The sequence below is a fragment of the Myodes glareolus genome, chromosome 7 (assembly GCF_982192425.1).
Source record: "Myodes glareolus chromosome 7, mMyoGla1.1, whole genome shotgun sequence".
Lineage (NCBI taxonomy): Eukaryota > Metazoa > Chordata > Mammalia > Rodentia > Cricetidae > Myodes > Myodes glareolus.
Window position 1 is genome coordinate 20,524,968 of NC_142032.1, and position 20,495 is coordinate 20,545,462.

A 20,495-nucleotide genomic window follows, 5' to 3' on the forward strand; every position below is an offset into this window, starting at 1 on the left:
TGGTGGCTCCAGTGAGTTGAGAGTCAAGGGCCAGCATCCTTGGTCTTTTTTTGCTCTAATGCTATTTAGTTTTACCCTGCATCCTCTGGCTGCTGGAGCTCCATCCATCCCTTATGGATGGCAAGAAGAGAAGGAAGAGAGCAGAGAGGGAGGTTCCTCTCCCAACGGAATCAGTCTCTTTATAGAGATTTTTTGGAAACTTACATTCAGCCTCGTCTGCTAGACACAAGAGAAGTGGGAAATGCTACTGTCACCGACATGCTGCTGGCCAAATAAAGCTTCAGTTCTCAGAGGAAGGAAAAGGAAGAGGATGGACTTTGGAGACACCTGATATCCTTTGTCACATGGTGTTGTTCTCTCCTCCCTCTTCCATTGCCTTCCCCGTGGTCCTCTGACCACTGGCCCAGCTCAGTGTGCCCGCCACAGTGCCTGCTCAGCTACTCCCAAGGTTCTTCTCTTTGCTTTGGTTCCTCCCCCTGCCACCTCTCCCAGAAATCCCAGGAGGGCAGGATTTGGTACACCAGTTGATACAGGGATAGAGCAGACCTGGTTCATGTGGTAAACTCGACTCTTCATCTGTGTGGTACTAAGCCAACCACTCAATCTCTCTGAGACTCGGTTACTTCCTATATGAGATGGAGCTCCCAGTGGTGCCCTGCGGGGAGTGGAGGCATGGAGCGTGCTCAGCTTAGAGCCTGGCACACAGCGAAGGCATTTGTGTGTTAGGTACTGCTGTTATTATTTTGGAAGGGGTCTTGTTGGCATGGTTTGCACAGGGATCAACAGCCAGTGGCCCGTTACTTTCTAAATAACTCTTAATCCGTCAACAAGTATTTGTTGAGCATCTACTTTCTACCAGGTTCTTCCCTCTCCTAATGGTCCACTCGGGGGGTAACCTTCTATGGGGAGAGCACCCTTTTCTGAGCTGGACTCCTGACTTTTGCTACAGAAATGCATCTATATAGTGAGTAGTCTGTGGCCCAAGCCCTTCACACACACTTGGGGCACCCGAGCCTTTCAGGTGCTTAGTATTGTGCCCCGGGGCAGACTTAGGACCTGCATCGCTCCCTCATCCAGCTCTTAAGCCTGAGCTGCATCCATTGCCCCTCTGTTGAAGGACTTGGAGAGACAAGTGTGCTCTACCAAGTAGGACCTCTCCTCTACAGGGTGTGTAGAGATGAGAGCGCAAAGTCAGGGGCATCTGCTCTGTGGAACCACAGGTTCTTTCCAGAGTCAGGGCTGCCATGTATATGAACAGAGCATGCACACAGCTTTAGGGGTGCACAGACCTCAGTAAACAGACCTTAGGCCTCTGAGAGCTGTTTGGCATTGTCCAGAGTGGCCCAAGCAGAGACGCCTATGTTTTCCAACAAGCAGGGAGGAAAGTCTTGCATCCCTGGTACCACTGTATGGCAGTTGGGCTTTCTTCTTATTTCTGGGTGGCCTGGGTGATGCACAGACCTGACATAAATGTAAAAAGTCAAAGCAATAGTTCCCAGCATCCTTCGGGACAGGATCTCACGCTGTCCTCTTGCAGTGAGTGGTCGGGGAGTGGAGTGGTCATGAGTGATACCGTCCATCAGCCTTCGTTTAGAGACCTGCTCTCCTGTGACATGTGATGGCTTTCTGAGATGGTCCAAAGGCTTCTTTCAGGCTGGTGAATACAAGGAGTGTTAGGCTGTGTCCTTTGGCTGGAGCGGAGTCTGCTGAGAGGCAGTCGGTTCCGTGCCTAGGCTCCCCGTGGCTCCTTCTGCCCTACATTCTCCCACCTGTAAAGGGAGGGCAAGGCACCATCAGCGTGCCTTTGCCAAAAAGTCAAACAATAGAGGCTGGCCTAACCCATTCTGAGGAAGCCAGGGAAGAGGGAAAAGATTCAAGCAGAGCGTGGGGAGCTGGGAGTTCTCGCCTGGGACCAGTCAAGAGCCCAGAAAAAAAATGTCACAAAAGTGAATATAAAGCCGGTTCAACGGAGGAAAACTCACCTGGAAGTTATTTTCCAGCTGACACTACCTACATGTAGGTCTGATATATGTGTAACTTCGTGGAGCTCTGGCCCTGCTGGCAGTAGAGAAAGAGGCCCCATGAGAGTTTCTGGCTTTGTGGAGGGACATCTCTTCTATCCAGAGGGGGAGGTAGCAAAAAGGACACACAGGGCATGTCCGAACAGGCCCTCACAGGGTGATTTCTGAGGCAATTTCAAGGTCATGAGAAGTAGGAAAGTAATAATAAATCCTTGTTCTGAAGCCCCGGTTCATCTCTCTGCAAGGGATGCGTCAGCAGTGTAGGGGAGGGGATGTTGCCTCAAGACACAGCCAGCTCTGGGGAGACACGTGGGTGTTCTAGGGATGTGTGGAGGAAACAATCCCGAAGTTCAGCAGGTCGCTTTCCGCAGCACCTCTTTGGACTCAAGGGATTCCCTCCTTTCCAAGGTGTTTTCATCTGAGAAACCCATCCCTGTGGCTGGGCCTGGAGTAGAGCATCTCTGCAGTCACGGTCGGTCAGTGCCAGGGGTGCCCAGGTACCTGCTGGTGCCCCAATGGACAGGAAGTAGGGTTGGGGGTTAGCTTCATCCCAACAACCCCTTGATGGCCTGGGTTTGCTATTTAGCCTCTGTAGAAAGATCCCAGAGCAAGCACAGAGGCTGGGCTCGAGGTGTTAGCCTCCATAGGTACCGTTGGCATGGCTCCCCTGCAGTCAACCATCGTATAACAGCTCTGTGCCTCAGTCTCCCCACCTGAAACAACATATTTCCTGGTTAAGAGGGTATGATTCACCATACCACAGGGCAACCACCTGCCAGTACCCAGTTCTGAGTCAGATATTTCCTGCCACATGGATGCCAGACACTCCAACTCACCTAGTACTGTCCCCGGGTTCTGAGACCCTGAACCAGGCTCCTGCCCCCTCTTTTGTTGCTCAGTCCTACTTTCTCCCCTACCTGCCCATGCACACACGCACGTACCCACCCACCTATGCATGCATGCATGCACCTACCCACGCACACACACACCCATGCATGCATGCACCCATCTACATATACATGCATGCATGCACCCACCCACCCATGTATACACGCACACATGCACGCATGCACACAGTCCCCCAGCAGTTTGCTCTGCTGGGTTCGGCTCACCTGGGATTCTGTCAGTGGGCTTTGGTCGCTTCTCACATGGGTCTCTCACCCTCTCTCAAGTGGCCCTGGTGACAGTAATCTGTCCTTCCTTGTCTCTCTCTGTGCCTATACCTGGTTCTATACCTTACCTAATTGGCGTACATTCATTTCTGACATCTTGATGGCTTTTGGTTTCCCACGAGACTGAACCATTGCCCTTGCCTTGGTTACCACTTGCTCTGGCCTGACCATGGCCAGCAGTTGGGCTAGATCAGCAACCAGGGCAAGGACAGCCCTGGTGAGCTGGCAGGCTGTGTGAAGATGCCTTCACAAACTCAGGTGCTTAGAGGTCCTGGGTCGCTTGTTATTCCCATTTTACAGGAGAAAGGGAGACACAGAGAGCTTAGGTAACAAGTGCAGTCAGGATCCACCCAAGACCAGGCTCTTAGAGGTAAACTTGCTGGGTTTGGGGTATGCCAGGAGATCAGGACCCTGGTCCCCAGAGCCTCCCTTGCCACGAGGATGGACGTCCCTATCGGCCTCAACCCCCCACACTGCCTACAGCCCCACAGGCCACCACTTCTGAGGACAAGATGACCCTACCCTTGTGGAGAGCTGATTCTGAGAGGCGCCAACACTCATTCCCACCTCTGCCTGTGCTTGTCAAGAAAGAAGCGATCACCCGCAGACTTCACTCTGACACCTTTGGCCCCGGGCAAATTATCCCTCCTGCCCGGCAGGCCCAGGAGAGTCTGGGACACAGCCCTCCCGCCTGCTGGGAGAGAGCAGAGGACTCAAGGGCCGCATGCTGTGTTTCTCATTTGCACATCTGTGGCTCCTCATCTCCAATGCCAGGGGTGGGGTGGGGGGTTTGGGGGCTCTCTCTGAGACCTCTCATCTAACTCTCTTTTCTTTCTCCCCCAGTTTCTTTTCTTTTTGTCTGGTTTTCTGTGTCAGTCAGCTTTCTGTCACTGCGGCAAAATATCTTAAGAAATTAAAAAGGATTTGTTTGGGGTCTTGGGTTTAGTAGATGGTCACCTGATCCTATGGTTTTGGGCCTGTGGCAGGCATAGCATGGCTGAGCAGAGCCGCCTGTCTCATGGAGGCTAGGGAACAGTGAGAGGGAGAGGCAGGATCCCAGTGTGCCTTTCAAGGACACCCCCCAGAGGCCCTGTTTCTCAGTGGCCTGTCAGCTACTGGCAGAGTCTCTTGCACACAACCCTACGGGGCATTCAGATCCAAACTACAGCGTTTTCCCCAGCTCTGTCCCTACCTCCTTCTCTTTGGGTTTCTTTGGCCTCTAGCGTAGGGCAGTGTCTGTTCTTGCTGGGAATGGATGTTGCTCCTCATGGCTGCAGCCATCACTTCTTGCTGTTCCAGCTGGTAACTTGGGGCTCTGGCCTGGGACTCTGGGTTCTGTCTGGGGTTTACTTACTGGTCATGTGACACTTTTTTTTTGCCTCTGGCTACTCCCAGGGATCAGTCATGAGGCTAAGTGAATATATCTTACCTGGCCTTGGCTGCTGCTTTGTCTAATTGAACTGTCAATCAAAACTAACCATCTCTAGAAGGTCAGTGCCCTCTGTGTTTCGCTTTCCCAGAAGTAACCATCATTTTACTGACTCACGGGGATGGACATAGGAGCCCTGGTGCCATTCATTCCGCTGGGCCTCTGAGGTAGTGGCCTTGGGGTGAGGTAGGGTCTCAGAGACTGAGGAACGCGTGACTAGCAACCGTGAATCACCCTACACACTAACTTGTTCGTGCTCAGAGGCTGCATGAAGCAGGCTTAAGTGTGGTTGTGTGTCTGAAGCTGTCTGTCAGCTGAAGCCCTTTGCCTCAGAAACCCACAGCTTACCTTTTGTCTTTCAGACCCACAGGGGTTTAGGAGTGACAGATCCAGGGCGGCAAGAAGTCCCTAGACAATGCTCATTCCAGACAGGGACTAGCATTCTGTTCTTCCTTGACGTAGCTGCACAGTGATTCTCACGCCATTTTTGTGATAAGTCTGTGTCTAAAGTGTATTATCTAATTACCCGGGTTATAAAGTAGGGGGTCTTGAGCACAGTGTGACCTTGTGCTGATGGCCGATGTGATGGCTTATCAACACAGTGCTGCCTGGGTCTCCACCTCCTGCCTCCAAGTTCGTCTCTCACCACTGCCATGTGTGTGCTTCTGAGGCTTGCCCACCCACCTGTCTATCACTTCGATGGTTCTGGTGTGCCGAGTCAGTGTGGCAGAGTGGGTTAGTCTCTTGTGTGGACTCCGCAGTCAGACGGCCTGGGAAGGTAACTGTACCTCTATTACAGTATCTGGAAAATGGACACGGTGCCAACACCCTTTAAAAAAATCAACTTTAAAGCCTGGAGTGGTGATGCACTTGGGAGGCAGAGGCAGGAGGATCTCTGTGAGTTGAGGTCATCCTGATCTACTTAGTCATCTTCAGGACAGTCAGGGCTACATAAAGAGACACTATCTCAAACAGACAGACAGACAGACAGATACCTCCACAAAATAAAATAACAAACTTTAAGGTGCTGGGGTGGAGCCCCCCTGTAGACTGCTCATCTAACATTCACAGTGCCCTGGGTTGATCCACAGCACCACACAAACCAGGCTGGGAGTGCATGCCTGTGATGCTGACTCTCAGGAGGATCAGAAGTTCAAGACCAAACTGAACTACATGTGACTATTTCTTAAAAAATACCTTCAGCCATCACTGTAAGATGTCTGTATTTCTAGCCCTTGGGAAGTCTAAGCCGAGGGTTATTTGGGGACAGCTTAAGACACTCACTGAGAAAGACTCTGTCCTAGAACACAAACAAATCAAACCAAAAAAAAAAAAACCAAAATAAATGAATTTTTAAAAACTGTCACTGTTAAGGCTGTGTGTTTATCTCAATATCAAAATACTTGCTTTGTATGGTTCGATTTCCAAACCACAAAAGCAAAGTAAAAGGCAGTATGCATGAGCTCCTAGGTCCAATCCCCAGTGGGAGCGAATCAAGCAAGGCTTTAGTTTTTATGAGTTTCAGATTCCCAGCAAAATTGGGAGGAGAGGAGAGGCTTCCCACAGCCTGTCTCCCCACTCACCCCCACTCTCACATCCCTCAGAGCCCTGAGAGGGACGCTCTTGTAAGATGTGTCAAGGGCGGAACAGGGTGTGCCCATAAAACATAGGAAACACTCGGCACAATAGATGTCACCGGCAGCACTGACAATGGTAATGACAACCGTGACCATGAACAAGGTCCTCAGCGTTTGGGGAATGCCAGGTACCATCTCAGCACCTCATTGCACTGGCTGCATCTGGACAAGGGGGAAGCTCTAACCTCAATGGAGGAGGTCCGGGTCCTAGCTGCACCCCACTTAAAAGCTCAGTGCTCAGCCCATGCCTGTGCTGAGACTCAGGGCCTCATTGTGCTCCCCTAAACTCTTGTGTATCTTATGAACAAGAATCTCTGTGGGTTTGAGAAAAGTAAAAGGGAGTTGATTAAACTGAGACCGGGCTAGATGGGGAAGTTTGGCCTGGCTGTAATCCAAGGTGTGGCTTTAACCCTGAGCAGAGGCAGCAGGGCCCGGGGAAGTTCAGGACTAGGGACAGCTCCCTGTCCTGCCAATTCGGGGAGAGGGGTTCCTCTGGACTTTGGAGGAAGGCAGATATTTATTTGTCTTGGTGGCAGGATGGCCGTGTGCCACCTGGAGATGGCTAGGTGTCTTCTTTTTCCGAGGGTCTCCTTGTGTGTTGCAGTGAGGGGACCAGGGCTGCACCTACAGAGCCCACTTTCTGCCCAAGATGCTTCTGAGGTCAAAGCTCTCATGGGGACTCTGTGGCTTTTAGTAACAACAACAACAATAGTAATAATACTGCAGGTAGGCAGGATGAGAGGAACATAAACACGCCAGGGCTCAGTGATGCTCGCTGGCCTCGCTAGTAGGGTGCTTCTTCCACGACACCTGTCCTGACATTGGCTGCCTTGCCACACTGGCCAGAGTCCCAACTTCTTCCAGAAGAAGCCCAGACTGGCAGCTGCTGTGTCTTGGCCACATGCCTTGAGCAGAGACTCCTCCTTTAGCACAGCGTAGGTTTCACAAGCCAAGCCCTGTTGCTCCTTCCCTTGGCTTCATTTCTTCACCAAGTGCATTAACCCTTGCTTCCCTGCCTCAATGCCATCCACAGGATCTTCCCTCTATGTGCAGATGGGCTGGGCAGAGGAAGAGGCAGCAGGAAGGGTTCCACATGCTGGGCACTGTGTGCATTCCTCAGTTCTCTGACCCCATATCCAAGCACTGTGCAGTGTGTGAGGTGGGTGGGTCGGCCATCTGCAGAAGGGCTGCTGTGCCCCCGTGCCAGGCTGGGAGTGTGTGCGTGCATAATTGCCCTGTAAAAGCATCTCTGTGTCAGAAACAGAACAATCTACCAAATGCCATTTTGCTAAAAGCCAATTTGCTGAAGGCAATTCATGGAATGGCCGATTTGTCCAAAAATTTATCAAACTGACTGACTTTAACTCTCGAGTGAGAGAATCCTGGATTATTATTATTATTTCTTCTTCTTCTTCTTCTTCTTCTTCTTCTTCTTCTTCTTCTTCTTCTTCTTCTTTTTCTTCTTCTCCTCCTCCTCCTCCTCCTCCTCCTCCTCCTTCTTCTTCTTCTTCTTCCTCTTCCTCCCTCTCTCTCTCTCTCTCTCTCTCTCTCTCTCTCTCTCTCTCTCTCTCTCCCTGTCTCTTAAAATCACAGCATTGAAGACTTGCTCTCATTTGCCTTGGTATTTGGTCTGAGGTGAACCTGACCCCAGCTTTCCACCTTAGCTACAGGGAGCCAGGACAGACAACCAGGAGTCCTTAGGCCACAAGATAAGGGAAACAGCTCCACTGAAGCCGAAGTCTTAAAGACAACAAAGAGAGGTGTCTTTCTTTGATCCCTTGGCTAGCTGACCTGTAACTTGGCCTGTATCCTCTAACCTCCCTTGGAGATACTGCTGAGGGCCTTGCTTAGACTGACAGGATGAGGTGGGGCACCAAGCTCAGCCTCAGAACCAGCTAATGCTTGGCCTTAGTCTACGCACTATGAGAAGCCCAGGGCCCATTCAGAGCAGGTGGTCCCCTGCCACCCTTTTTTTTTTCTGAGGCAGGGTCTTACTATGTAGCCTTGGCTGTCATGTATCTCACTATATAGATCAGGCTAGCCTCTAGCTCATAGAGGTTCACCTCCCAAGTGTTGGCGTCAAAGGTGTGAGCTACCATACCTGGCCTGTGTTCCCTTTCTTCATTTTGTAAACTCTCCCTCTGATTGCTGTCATCTTCCTCTATGAGAGAGGCCAGCAGCCACCTTCATTCCTTCCTGAAACATGGCGACTTCTGCCAGCTGCTCCCATCCCCACTCCCACCCTCCTTTCCCTTGTCCCTGTTTTCCTGAGGCCTGTATCCTCCAGTGCCGTGTTCCCATACTGTGTGAGGTCACATCCCTGGAGCCCAGTACAGTGCCTGTTCTTCCGGAAGTTGTGGAACCTGGAACCTGACCGTGGAGATTTTTTTAAAAATATTTATTTATTTACTATGTATACAGTATTCTGTGTGTGTATGCCTGCAGGCCAGAAGAGGGCACCAGACCCCATTACAGATGGTTGTGAGTCACCATGTGGTTGCTGGGAATTGAACTCAGGACCTTTGGAAGAGCAGGCAATGCTCTTAACCACTGAGCCATCTCTCCAGCCCCCTGACCATGGAGTTTGATAGTAGAGACCCTGGGAAATGCAGCGTCTTCGCCCACAGAGTCCAGTGCTGCTGTCCATGGTGCGCACTCCCTAATTCAGCCTGTCTGTGTGGACCACTGTCCAAGCCCCTGTGTCTCTTGGTCACGGATTGTTCGTGCTGTGGATAGCTTTCCTCCAGCCGGAGACCATGCCCAATCCTTATGATTGTGAATACAGTGTCTCCAAGTGTGTCACCTTAAAAGGCTTGCCTGTGACTTGTCTCCAGGAGATGGAGGAGGGTGACAGCCAGTGCCTGTTCGAAGTCTGCAAGCAGCGGACACCAAATTAGCATTTCCATTGTTGCTGTGAAAACTCTGTACTGAAGTGTCGCATGTGCAGAGAGAAAGGTTCCAGCCATAGACATCGTGGTGAACAAACCCTCCAAACAAACACTCCGGTCAGTAGACCCAGAGAGATGAGGGAAACATCAGAGCATCCAGCAGCCCCTTGGACCTCCCTCTAAGGCTAGCCATGGTCCTGGTTCCTAACAGCAAGGACCAGCTTTGCCTTATATAAGAAGCGCTTGAGACTTCCTAGGCATTCCTCTGTGAAGAAGGCACTCTTGATAAATTGAACAGCCTTTCCCCATCCTGGTGCACAGGCAGGCTTGCCCTGTTCCGATGGAGATGGCTTGCTTCTCCCCACCATCTCATCATCCCCCTCACCACCCGGCTCTGTGTTCTCGCTGGACGGCTGGGACTCAAGGGTGCCACTTTTTGACTGTCAACAAAATAAAAGGACGGGACAGTTCAGTGTCCTAGGTGTCCTTCAGTTGAGTGGGGCCCTAACATCAGAACCTCCTTGCCTTGGAGGCAAGTCAGCTCGTATGAGAAAGCTGCTTTGTTGCGGGGACCTCTTCGGGGATGTTAGTTTTATGGGTCAGTGTTCACAGCTGCCTAGCAACCACGCCAGTGTCAAGCCAGCGTCACAGAGTGATTTATAGTGTAGCTAGCCAGACCACTTAGTGCCTTTGTCTGGTGAGGTTTTTGCACAGTTTTGGTGGTGGTGGTGGTGGTTGTGGTGATCGTGGTGGTAGTGGTGGTAGTGGTGGTGGTGGTGGTGGTGGTGGTGGTGGTATGTGAAGGTTGCACACGAAGCTGGTAGCCTCATGGCAGGAGGGAGGTTTCTGCTGATACCAATGCCTGTGCCCATTGAGCTCCCAGAAAACAGGGGAAACAGAAGATTCAAAACTGATACTCTATGATGGTGATGTCCAAACTACCCCCAGGAGCTTGGTGTCAGGAATTGCCTGTGACAACACACTTTGTTCCATAGGCTGGGGCTCCTTCCCACTGTGAGAACAAGACTCAGTTCCTTGGCGAGCAGTGAGCTCCAGTGCTAAGCAAAGGTAGATAGTGTCTCCCCTGCCCTCAGCCCTAGCTGTAATGCAGAAAGGGCCTGCTGAGTAAACAAAGTGACTGATTACTCCCACTTCCTGAACCCCTCCTGTTCCCTCATGCAACCTATGCGCCCCCCCCCCCCCAAGAGAGGCCCGCAGCTCCTTTCCTTTCTTCCCCACTAAAGCATAGGTGTCAGACCCTGGCTGCTTTGAAGCGATGTCTGGGTACAGAGGCTGCAGTGGCTTCAGCACTGGCTAGGGACATCAAAGCGCTCAATCTTTCTCTCTGCCAGATGTAGCCCTCCAGCTTGAATATGTTCCAGTTTGCTGTAGCCCTTGCTACATGCAAAAAATTCTGCCAGTCCGCTGAAGGTGCTAGTCTGGATACCAGGGCTGACCTGTTCAGCACATTGCTCTGGATGCCTGGTAGTTGGTCTCCTCCATGTATGAGATGTTGTGTGCTGGACACTAGCCACCTGTGGCAGGCTGAGTGAATGACACACACCCACAGACACTGGAAACTTCCTTGTTTGGAGTCCAGCCCCACCTGGGGCCCCTGGTGATTGCCAAACCCCAGGCTCCATATTCCTATCACAGAGCCCCAAAGACAATGACCTCACGGTAGCTTTGACTGAGCTCTCCCATGCCTCACCATGACAACTGCTTGTGCTTTCGGCAGAGGAGGTCAAGCCACGACCCCTACACACTCCTGGAGTCAAAGACTTGGACCAGGTGCTCAGTGCGCACATGGCTGGCTTTGCTATGCTCCAAGCCCAGGTCTACAGTCTTGCAGTCTGCTGATAAGGAAGCTCTGGATAAGGTGCCCGGCGCACCGGGTTGTGCTGAACCTCTCTGTGGCTTGGAGAGACACAAAATAAAGAGCTTTGCAGGGGGCAGCAGATCCATGGCAGAGCCCAGAGCCCGATGTGGCCTTGGCTGGTGCCCAATGCCCTGCCCCAACTGGGCCCCACTAATCCCCTCAGAGGCGGTGTGGCTGCTGAGATTCCGTCAGAGATTAGAGCCTAAAGGGGATTAGTAGTGAGGACATGGGGTCCTGACCTTGATTCCCTGCTTGTCAGAGTGTGGAAGGAGGCTGGAACGGGCACTTGGGGAGAATGCCTATGTCAGGGAGAGGGGAGGAAGCGGTTGGGCGCCCATACCCAATGGGGAATGGCTGGGGGTAGAAACTTGCCTTTGGAGTCCTTGGCCCTTGGGAATGGGACACAGGCTAGACTGGGGGAAGATCTGCCTACAGGACCCTTACTATACTTCATAGGACAGAATTACTTCTCTGGAGGCTCTCAGGAGGGACCCTTACCTTCCTCCGTGACTGCCCAGATCCCTTGCTGGAAGCACAAAGTTCCATCTGGATGTGAGAAGGGAAGCTGAGTCACGATGACATCATCTTGGTTGGCGCTGCTCTGCCTTTTAGAGGCCATCTGTATGACAGAGCGGGTCCAAGAAACCCCAAAGCACAGACTGGGCACGGGAGCTCCAGTAGTTCAGAGACTCCTGACCCCAGCCTTTGCCCTTCTGGGGTGGCATCCTGACCCAGGCCCTTGCTCTGGCCAGGACATGAGAGTGTCAGAATGGGAGGGTCATTGAGTATCTTCATTAGTTCAGTTCAGCTAAGGTTATGGAGCCTTTGCAAGGCACCAGATCCAGGATACGTTGGAAGCAAGAGCGATGGGTGGCAATTAAACATCCATATGTCAATCCAATACACTGTATTTGCTGAAAAAGGAAACTCTGTGTGTGTGTGTGTGTGTGTGTGTCTGTGTGTGTGTGTGAGTGTGTGTGTGTGTGTGTGTGTGTGTGTGTGTGTGTGTAGGAGAGGGGACAGTTGGGAGCTAGGAAAAGGGATGCTAAAGGGTTTTCTAGGCGCAGGGCTGCCCAATACCTCATAGTGCACGTGGCCTAGTCAGGGCTCGATGAACCCTCTCACCCTGGCATCCAACTGAGGCTGTTCTCCACTATACCTTGGCTTCCCAGCATTTGTCACCCCTGTCCACCTCCTTATCAGTAGCCTCTTCCTGATCTCCAAACAGGCTCCGCTCTCCACTTCCCGGCCAGCACTGAGGGTCCTGCTCACGTGTTTGTGAAGCCCGAGTTCTCTGTCAGAGCATATATGTGGTCTCTGCTGGTTGGGATTTTCACATCACCAGGACCAGGTCACACACGCTCTCCCCAGGGTCCCTTTATTCTCAAACATACATCTGGCCATTCTCCTAATATTGAGGGTCTTGCAACCACCAGGGCTGGGTAACCTGAGTTTGAGAATGATGGGAGGCTGAGGGCTGGGGCAAAGTCCAGGCAGTGCTGTGGGGATTTCCACACCGGCCGTGTGCAAGCAAATGAGCAACTTTAGCTGGTGTGTGTGTGTGTGTGTGTGTGTGTGTGTGTGTGTGTGTGTGTGTGAGAGAGAGAGAGAGAGAGAGAGAGAGAGAGAGAGAGAGAGAGAGAGAGAGTGACAAAGACAAGAAATGTGTCCTCCGGCAAGTCAAGTGCATCAAAAAGTGAGACCTGCCTTGCTAGAACGTTTGCAGTTGTGTAACAAATCCAGGGAAGGCTTCTGGCGCACCCTAGTGGCCACTCTAGAAACAACTGTGAATCAGCCTTGGGGAAAGGAGGGACAAAAGCCCCATTTTCTGAGTACGGATAAATGGAAATGAGGTTTAAGTGTTAAATTGTGCATGCACAGGATCTTCATCAGGTTCTGCATGGCAGAAAATGTCCATTCTACAAAAACTCTGGGTTCAATGGCCCATGACTGGTGCCGGCAGGAGCGGTTGAACCCCTAAATCTTCCCACTATCTCCTTTGCTGTCAGCTCTCTTCATTTTCTTGAGGCTGCTAAGGCTTGCGGGCTCCTGCTGGCCTTCATGCTGCCTCTCTGGGTTTACAAACTGTTCCGTTTGGTCTCTTATATAGGACAGAGGCTTCCCGCTGTGCACTGACTGGCCATGACTGGCCTGGGCTTCTCCAGTGGGTTACCTCCCCATCCATCCCAAAGCTCTCAGTGTCCATTCTAATCGCTCTGTGCTCTGGGAGCGTTAGTCCCCGGCACTGTCCACAAAGCTCAGACCATCATCCTCTCTGGCCCATCTTGCAGGCTCTGCCTTGACCCAGTTGTTCCAGGCTGCGCTAGGCCTTCCGGCTGCTCCTTGCCCTCATTCCTTGATGAGCTCCTGGTCTGCACGCTTGCAGAATTGATTTCCCGAGACACACCTTGATGCAAGGCTGTGATGAGAAACCCTCAAAACCCGTTTATTGTAAGAATCCACTCTCGCTGCTGAAGCTATGCCACCATTTTTTCATAGAGACCCCTGGGAGAATTCGGTCTCAGCTGAGTGCCCAGGCAGCTGCACCCCTGACATCCGGATCCATTTAGGCTCCACATAGATCATGAGTCCTGCTGATCCCCTTCGCTGGCTCTTGGAAGCACTGAGCCCGACTCTGCCTTAGTTCGTGGGCCTGAGAATCACGTGGCATATTCGGAGCACTGGCCATTGATTTTCTTCTTTTTGCTGCATCCTCCTGCCTGCTCTCTTGCTGGTTTCTAAATCCCTGCAAGCAATTGGAAAGTCTGCACTGAACAGACTTGGGCTCAATTGATCAGCTAATCAATATGATAACAAAGCTCCTCGCATGGCTGAAGGGAGGATTAAGAGGATAATGCATAGGAGGAACCGCCCAGGTTCTCTCTCAGGCTCTGCCTGGGGGTGAGCTGCAGCTGCACTGGGCTGAGGGCCTTCCTGGAGTTGCTGCCTCCCTCTGTACCCCCAAATTCTCTAGGGCACCACCTCCCTGCCTTTACCTTTTCTAAACAACAGGCCTTCTTAGCTCCCTGCTTCCCTGGGGGTCCAAGATAGCTGGCAGTTCTACTTTTTCTTCTCCCCACCTCCTAAGTGCCTCTGTTAGCTGTGGCCCCTCACTTCAGGGATGCCCCACCAGCCCTTCACTGATCATGTGACTGAGTCTATTCACACCACTGTAATAAAATACCACAGGGTGGGTGGCTTGTAACTAGCCGAAGTTGATTTCTCATGGTTCTCCGCGGCAAGGCTCAAAGTTTGGTGTGTGAGAAGGGCCCGCTCTATGATTCACAGAAGTCAGGTATCACTGCGCCCTCTTACAGTGGTGGGACAGGCAACTGTTTGAGGCGCCTTTGTTCTTGTCATTTCTACATTGCATGAATTTATTTGCTGTGTGTGAGGGGGTTGGGGGTGAGGTACATGTGCCACAGAACACAATATGGAGGTCAGAAGACAACTTGCAGGAATCAGTTCCCTCCATCCACCATGGGAGTTCCATTGATCAGGTTCCAGTGGCCAAGCGTTCTTAGGTGCTTAGCCGTCACAGCAGCCCTCTGAGGCCTCTTTCTGTTAGGTACCAATTCCATGCCTAAGAGGCTGACCCTGTGTAGTCCCCCCTGCAGGCTCCACCTCTTGTCATAGGCTCCAACCCAGGGATGGATGGGGTAGCAGCACTCAGACCACAGCCCATGTCTCTGAGCCCTTACATGTGGGGGACCCATTGCTGGGGTGCTTAGAGAGCATTTGCTCTAGTCCATGCATTTCACCATGAGAAGAAGAGAAGCCGTGTTACTGAGTGTCTAACACTATGTGGGTACAGGAACATTTAGAGTTGACCCAGCCTGTCCTTCCTTTCCATAAAGGTCTCAGGGCTCCTCACGGCCTGCAGGCATTCTCTTGAGCATCCTTCAGCTGCCCACTGGACCTCAAAACAAACAAACAAGACAAAAAAGAGAGCTAGTGGTCTGGGTTCTGCAGTAGTTGGGGGTCTAGCTTAGGGTTCTCCTGCAGTTGCTGGGGTGAGGGGTGAGGGCAGGAAGCCAGCTAGGGCTGCACGGTGCCCTGGGCTGTGACCTGGTCCCCAAGGGATCCAGGCTCTCCTGTGCTTTGCTGTCTGTAATCCCCCAGGGTAGACTCAGGGTCAGACCCAGCCTAGTTCCCGACTGAGTGGGCCACTTGTGTCCCTCTCCTTCAGCAATCACAGCTCCCTCGACAGCAGAGCAGAGAGGAGGCTAAGAACAGTTGAGGGCCATACAGAGCTCCCTCCCATGTATTTGGTGTTCAACCAATCATGGAGTAGGGGCTGCTAGGGCTGATGCAGCTACTGGGAGCTTCTCTGTAACCATCCTCTGCCCAGAGGAGAGGTGACTGGGGACAGAGTGTCTGTGTATCTTTTAGGACAGAAGCTCCTCTCTAACGCCACAGTTTGTTCATTCTGCCACAGTTTCCGGAGCAACAAGAGCCCATCCAGACGCTGGAATGTCATCATCAGGAGGCCGTTAGCCTCACTTCTCACCATGGCTTCCCTGACTGATACCTTCTCTCCCTGTTTATTCCCCAGGGACCTGAGTGAGAACGCCCTCCAGGCTGTGCCCAGGAAGGCTTTCCGGGGAGCCACAGACCTCAAAAATCTGTGAGTAAGGGCCTGGGATGGCCGCCCTGGCACTATCCTTATCTCTACCATATGTTCTAAGTCACCTTAAAGGGAATTGGCGATGCCTTCACTTGCCTGTGATTCTATTTGACAGCCAAGCATGTGCTCAGGAGGTACGCTCTGGGGACTGGGTTGAGGAAAGTAGGAGCCATGGATGCCAGGCCATGCTCCCAGCCTCTGGTTTGCCATGCACTCTGGCTCTTTGGGTTAAGAGCTGGGTTTAGTCTCCTCCGGTAATACTGCTTAAGTTTGCTTAAAATCAGTTACTGTCACTGAGCCTCCTACATTGTTCAGGAAAACAATGTGCTCTCCACACGCTGATTCTGGGGATGAAATGAGATGTGGAAATTGCATACACTCCATGGAGCACTATTTAAAGGCAATGCTTTATTAGTATTCAAATTTATTCTGGTCCAGGCTTCCCACCTCCTGAGGTCTGGCTACAGACAGGAATGGCAAATGCCTGGCATGCTTGTCACACACTCCCTCCCATGCCTGGAGCAGACATTGGTAATCGATCACCACATTCTTTCCCACTGAACTCAGATCGCAGCTTCCGTTCGCTCTGAAAGCAGCACTCCAGGTAGCCTGTGTTAGCCCATCTCTTTTGGCATTCAGCAGAACTCTGGCTGCCAGCCCCTGCTGTCACTTCTCCTGGGTGACTTCCATTTGTCAGCTGCCAACGCACTCTAGGTGGTCTCCTAAATGTTAGGGAAGGATGCCCACTTCCCAAGGGGCATACAGGGCTGGGTAGAGGAATGTAATAGGACTTTTATTTCCATTTATTGTTTTAACTGAAAATAAGAAGGAATCAGCTTTTAGTAATAGTTCTACTTTGGTCTGACACACACACAACACATCATTGAACTCTCTTCTTTTAAAAGAATGGAGTGTTCTGTCAAAAAATGTTCAGCCCCTCCTCTGGGCGATGCTTCTCGTCCTTACTGCTTTTTCTGCTTTACAGACAACTGGACAAGAACCAGATCACCTGCATTGAGGAAGGGGCCTTCCGTGCCCTGCGGGGCCTAGAGGTTCTGTAAGTAAAGCCCAGGGTAGGTTGTAGCTGGGGAGCGGACGCAGGGGGTCACACCTTAGCCGCGTAGGTCCACTGCCCAAAGTCCTCCCAGACAGGGGAGGGTGGGCCATTTCCCACCACGGAGGCTGGGAAGCGCTTTTCTCCGCTTTGTGAGCAAGCTGCCCTTTCTTCTGTGGCCCTTCCAGATCTGTCTCTCTGTCCTCCCAGACTTAGAGTCTACGGGACAGCAAGATCGCAGGCATCTGCCTAGATCTGCGCTGTCCCCTCCACCTCCACACCCAGAGCAGAGCTGGTTCCCCGCTAGGTAAAATGTCATACCTGGCATGGGAGTCTCTATATGAGCAGAGGGTCCTGTCTCTGGTAAACCTTGCTAGGCAGGTGCTAAATGGTCTGCCTGTCCCTTTCAGGACCCTGAACAACAACAACATCACCACCATCCCCGTGTCCAGTTTCAACCACATGCCCAAGCTTCGGACCTTGTGAGTCACCTGGGCAGTGGGAAGAGGGTATGGGTGGGACGGCCGTCCACAGCCTCGGAGCCAGCCAGGGTAGCCTGGGGTCTGAAATGGAAAGGCATCCAATGCCTCCTGTGCTCGGTTTTTCCTTAGACAACAAATGGCTTGGTTTTGTCCTTGAAGTTGAGGTGGGTGATCTGGGCAAGGGACCCTGTGAACTCTGAGAGATAAAGTCAGGCCGTAGAGCAGGCTGGGAGAGACGGGAGCAAGGAAGAGTTTCCCGCAGCAGGGAACAGCCCTGAGTTGAGACTGAGCGGAGGAGCCAAAGCCCAAAGCCCCCTGCCTGGGGGAGGGAGGAGGCGCTGCTGATGGAGCTGCTGTCCTCCTGCAGCCGCCTGCACTCCAACCACCTGTTCTGTGACTGTCACCTGGCCTGGCTCTCGCAGTGGCTGAGGCAGAGGCCCACCATCGGGCTCTTCACCCAGTGCTCCGGGCCTGCCAGCCTCCGGGGCCTCAACGTGGCAGAGGTGCAAAAGAGCGAGTTCAGCTGCTCAGGTGGGTGCCAGGTCCTTGGCCTTCACTTGCCTTCACCGCCTGTCCTGACCGCTGCTTCCTTCTGCCCATCCCTCCCTTGTGATGAGCATCTGCATCCACTCACTGAAATCCACTCACCCCCTGCCCCCTCTCACCCCCTCTCTGTCCTTCAGCTCTTGTCGGTGTGGTCATCCCCTCTAGCCTGTCTTTTCCTTTCTGCTCTCACTACCTCTTTGGTCTGTGTGTTTCCTTTCTCGCCTCCTCTCCTCCCCCAGCCCACCCTCACGCCCTCTGTTCTTCCTCTCTGTCCCCCGCTCCCCCAGCCTCTGCTACCCCGGGTTCCACTTCATGCCTTACCCTGTTCTTTATGCCACCCACTCTCTCCTCTCCTCCCTCCTTCCCCCCTCCCAGTGCCACGTATCTCGCCCGTGGCTTCACTGCAGCCACATTGGCAGATGCTGCCCTTGGCTTCCGATGAGGGGACACCAGAACTCTGCCCCTTTCTGGGCTCTATGCATTTGCTCCACAGAAGATTGTGCCCGACGGTAGATTTACTAATAACGGTTTTGTCATAAAGTGGAATACTACTCAGCAATTAAAAAGGCGTAATAAGTACTTGAGTCCTCAACAAGGTGAATCTTGGGGGGGGTATAAATGAAAGGGATCCTCCCTTGTGATGGCAATTATGTGCTGTTCAAAAACAAGAGCCGCGGGCCTTTGGTGCTGCATCTCAGAATGGCGATATCCTTAAGGAAGGAGGCAAAGGGACCTTCTTGGGGGTGGAAGTACAACCTGTCTGGGTAGCATTTCAAATGGCGAGCTTCATGTAAGTTATACCACAGTACTTAACAGCGTGCACTCTGACATCACCCAGTGGGCGTGGCCCCGGCTGTGACACTTGTCATTGAGCCATGTGAATTTCTACCATTTCAGAGTGTCACAAGCACAGGACTTGAAAGAATGCTTCGTAAAGGGTGGTGTAGGAGGGTTGAGGTGCCCCTGCACCGACTGTGCTAATTATGGTGTGGGCACAGAGCCAGTGCTTGGTAAACCCAGCTCCTGTGGATATGGGGGTCCTGGCTCAGGAGACTGAGTGGTTCAGAGTTTCAGAATTTTAGGATGGAATTTACTAGCCTAGGAATCACCTCTGGGAGCAGTCGGTTCTGTTCAGCTTGAGTTCAGAGACCGTCAGTGTGTACTCTTAATTCTTGCACCCTTGGGGAGCTCCTGTGTGGACTCCCCCCCCGCCACAGACTGTGTCCCTGTCCTTGCCCAGCTGCAGATCTGAGAGGCAGCGGCCCTGTAAGGTTCTCTGTTGTCACACCCACTGTCTCTGCAGGCCAGGGGGAGGCCACACGAGTGCCCACCTGCACCCTCTCTTCCGGGTCCTGCCCAGCCATGTGCACCTGTAGCAGTGGCATCGTGGATTGCCGTGGCAAAGGCCTCACTGCCATCCCTGCTAACCTGCCTGAGACCATGACAGAGATGTGAGTGAGGGGCAGTTCAGCCAAGCCCTGTCCACCGACGGAGAGCTGGGGCAGGTGCCACCCTGGCTTCCCCAGGTTTCTCAGTGACAAATGGAGAAAGTGGTGGCTTGACTCAGCTGAGCTCTCTGAACAAGGCTGGGAAGTTCCTCAACACTGGGGAGAGGGTATCCTTTTGAGGTCCAATCTGGCCCAGTTGGGTGGAGCTGCCAGTGTGGGTTTCTCAGTATAGCATCACCCTGGGGTGATCACCTACTCAGCCACAGAAGGCCAGGATTCTGGGGATCAAATCACAGTACATATTCATCTGCCTGCCAGACTTCAGCCCCACAGGTGAAGGGGCTGCAGGGGCCAAGAGCTTGTCACTAAGAGCGACCCTCAGCCTTCTCACACCGTCCCTCTCCCTGCAGCCGCCTGGAACTGAATGGTATCAAATCCATCCCACCAGGAGCCTTCTCTCCCTACAGAAAGCTGCGCAGGATGTGAGTGAAGTCTTTCTGGCAATTTCCAGCAGGCAAGAGGAAGAGTCTGGGCCAGTCTTGTCTCACAGCCTAGGGACAAACCTTGACCCACCCCCAGCTGGCCTTCCGGTGTTAGGGCTAGTCTGGATGTGGGGTGACATGGTGTCTCTGAGGCCTGTATGGGGGCACCGAGTCCAAGCCTGGCCCATGCCTGCAGCAGCTTGTCACCTTAGCATTCCAGTCAGGAAGCCATTAGGGTAGTGGGAAGGCCACTGGGCCCAGGCAGAATGTTTCTTCCTGAGCGGGAGGGACAGAAAAAGAGCAGCCTGTGGGCGTTTGCATGGGTGAGCAGCTGGCCTTTCTGTTTTCAAAGAAGCCCTGTGCCCTATGTGGTTGGGAGGTAGAAGAGACCAGGCCTGCAGCCTCAGGATGCAGCCACCTTCTTCTTGCTCTCTTTGCAGAGACCTGAGCAACAACCAGATTGCTGAGATCGCACCTGATGCCTTCCAAGGCCTCCGCTCCTTGAATTCCCTGTGAGTAGGGCACTGAGGTCTGCTGTGCTTTGTAGCTGACCAAGTTCCTCGTGGCTCAGAGTCCTAGGATGCTCTTGGGCACATGACTGCATGGCCTAGCGACCCGACCAGTGACATGGATGGACATCTCACTGCCAGGGAAGAAAGGGGACTGTCAGCTTGCTGTTTTATGCATGCCTTCTTTTGGAGTAGAGCCCAAGATGATAAGGCGAACTGTGAACAGTGCCCATGAAGTTGTGCACTGCACAACCCACACAGCTGTGCACTGCACAACCCACACAGCTGTGCACTGCACAACCCACACAGCTGTGCACTGCA

At 52.6% G+C, this 20,495-nt stretch overlaps 1 protein-coding gene across 1 annotated transcript in view; it reads left to right on the top strand.

Annotated features, from left to right (window-relative positions):
- Slit1 (slit guidance ligand 1) overlaps positions 1-20,495 on the top strand; it is a 154,423-nt gene that overhangs the window by 81,013 nt on the left and 52,915 nt on the right. The window contains exons 5-11 of the mRNA XM_048452878.3: positions 15,582-15,653; positions 16,639-16,710; positions 17,118-17,189; positions 17,557-17,720; positions 19,039-19,186; positions 19,594-19,665; positions 20,106-20,177. Coding sequence (XP_048308835.3) covers positions 15,582-15,653; positions 16,639-16,710; positions 17,118-17,189; positions 17,557-17,720; positions 19,039-19,186; positions 19,594-19,665; positions 20,106-20,177 — 672 coding nt within the window. The remainder of the gene's footprint in view (positions 1-15,581; positions 15,654-16,638; positions 16,711-17,117; positions 17,190-17,556; positions 17,721-19,038; positions 19,187-19,593; positions 19,666-20,105; positions 20,178-20,495) is intronic.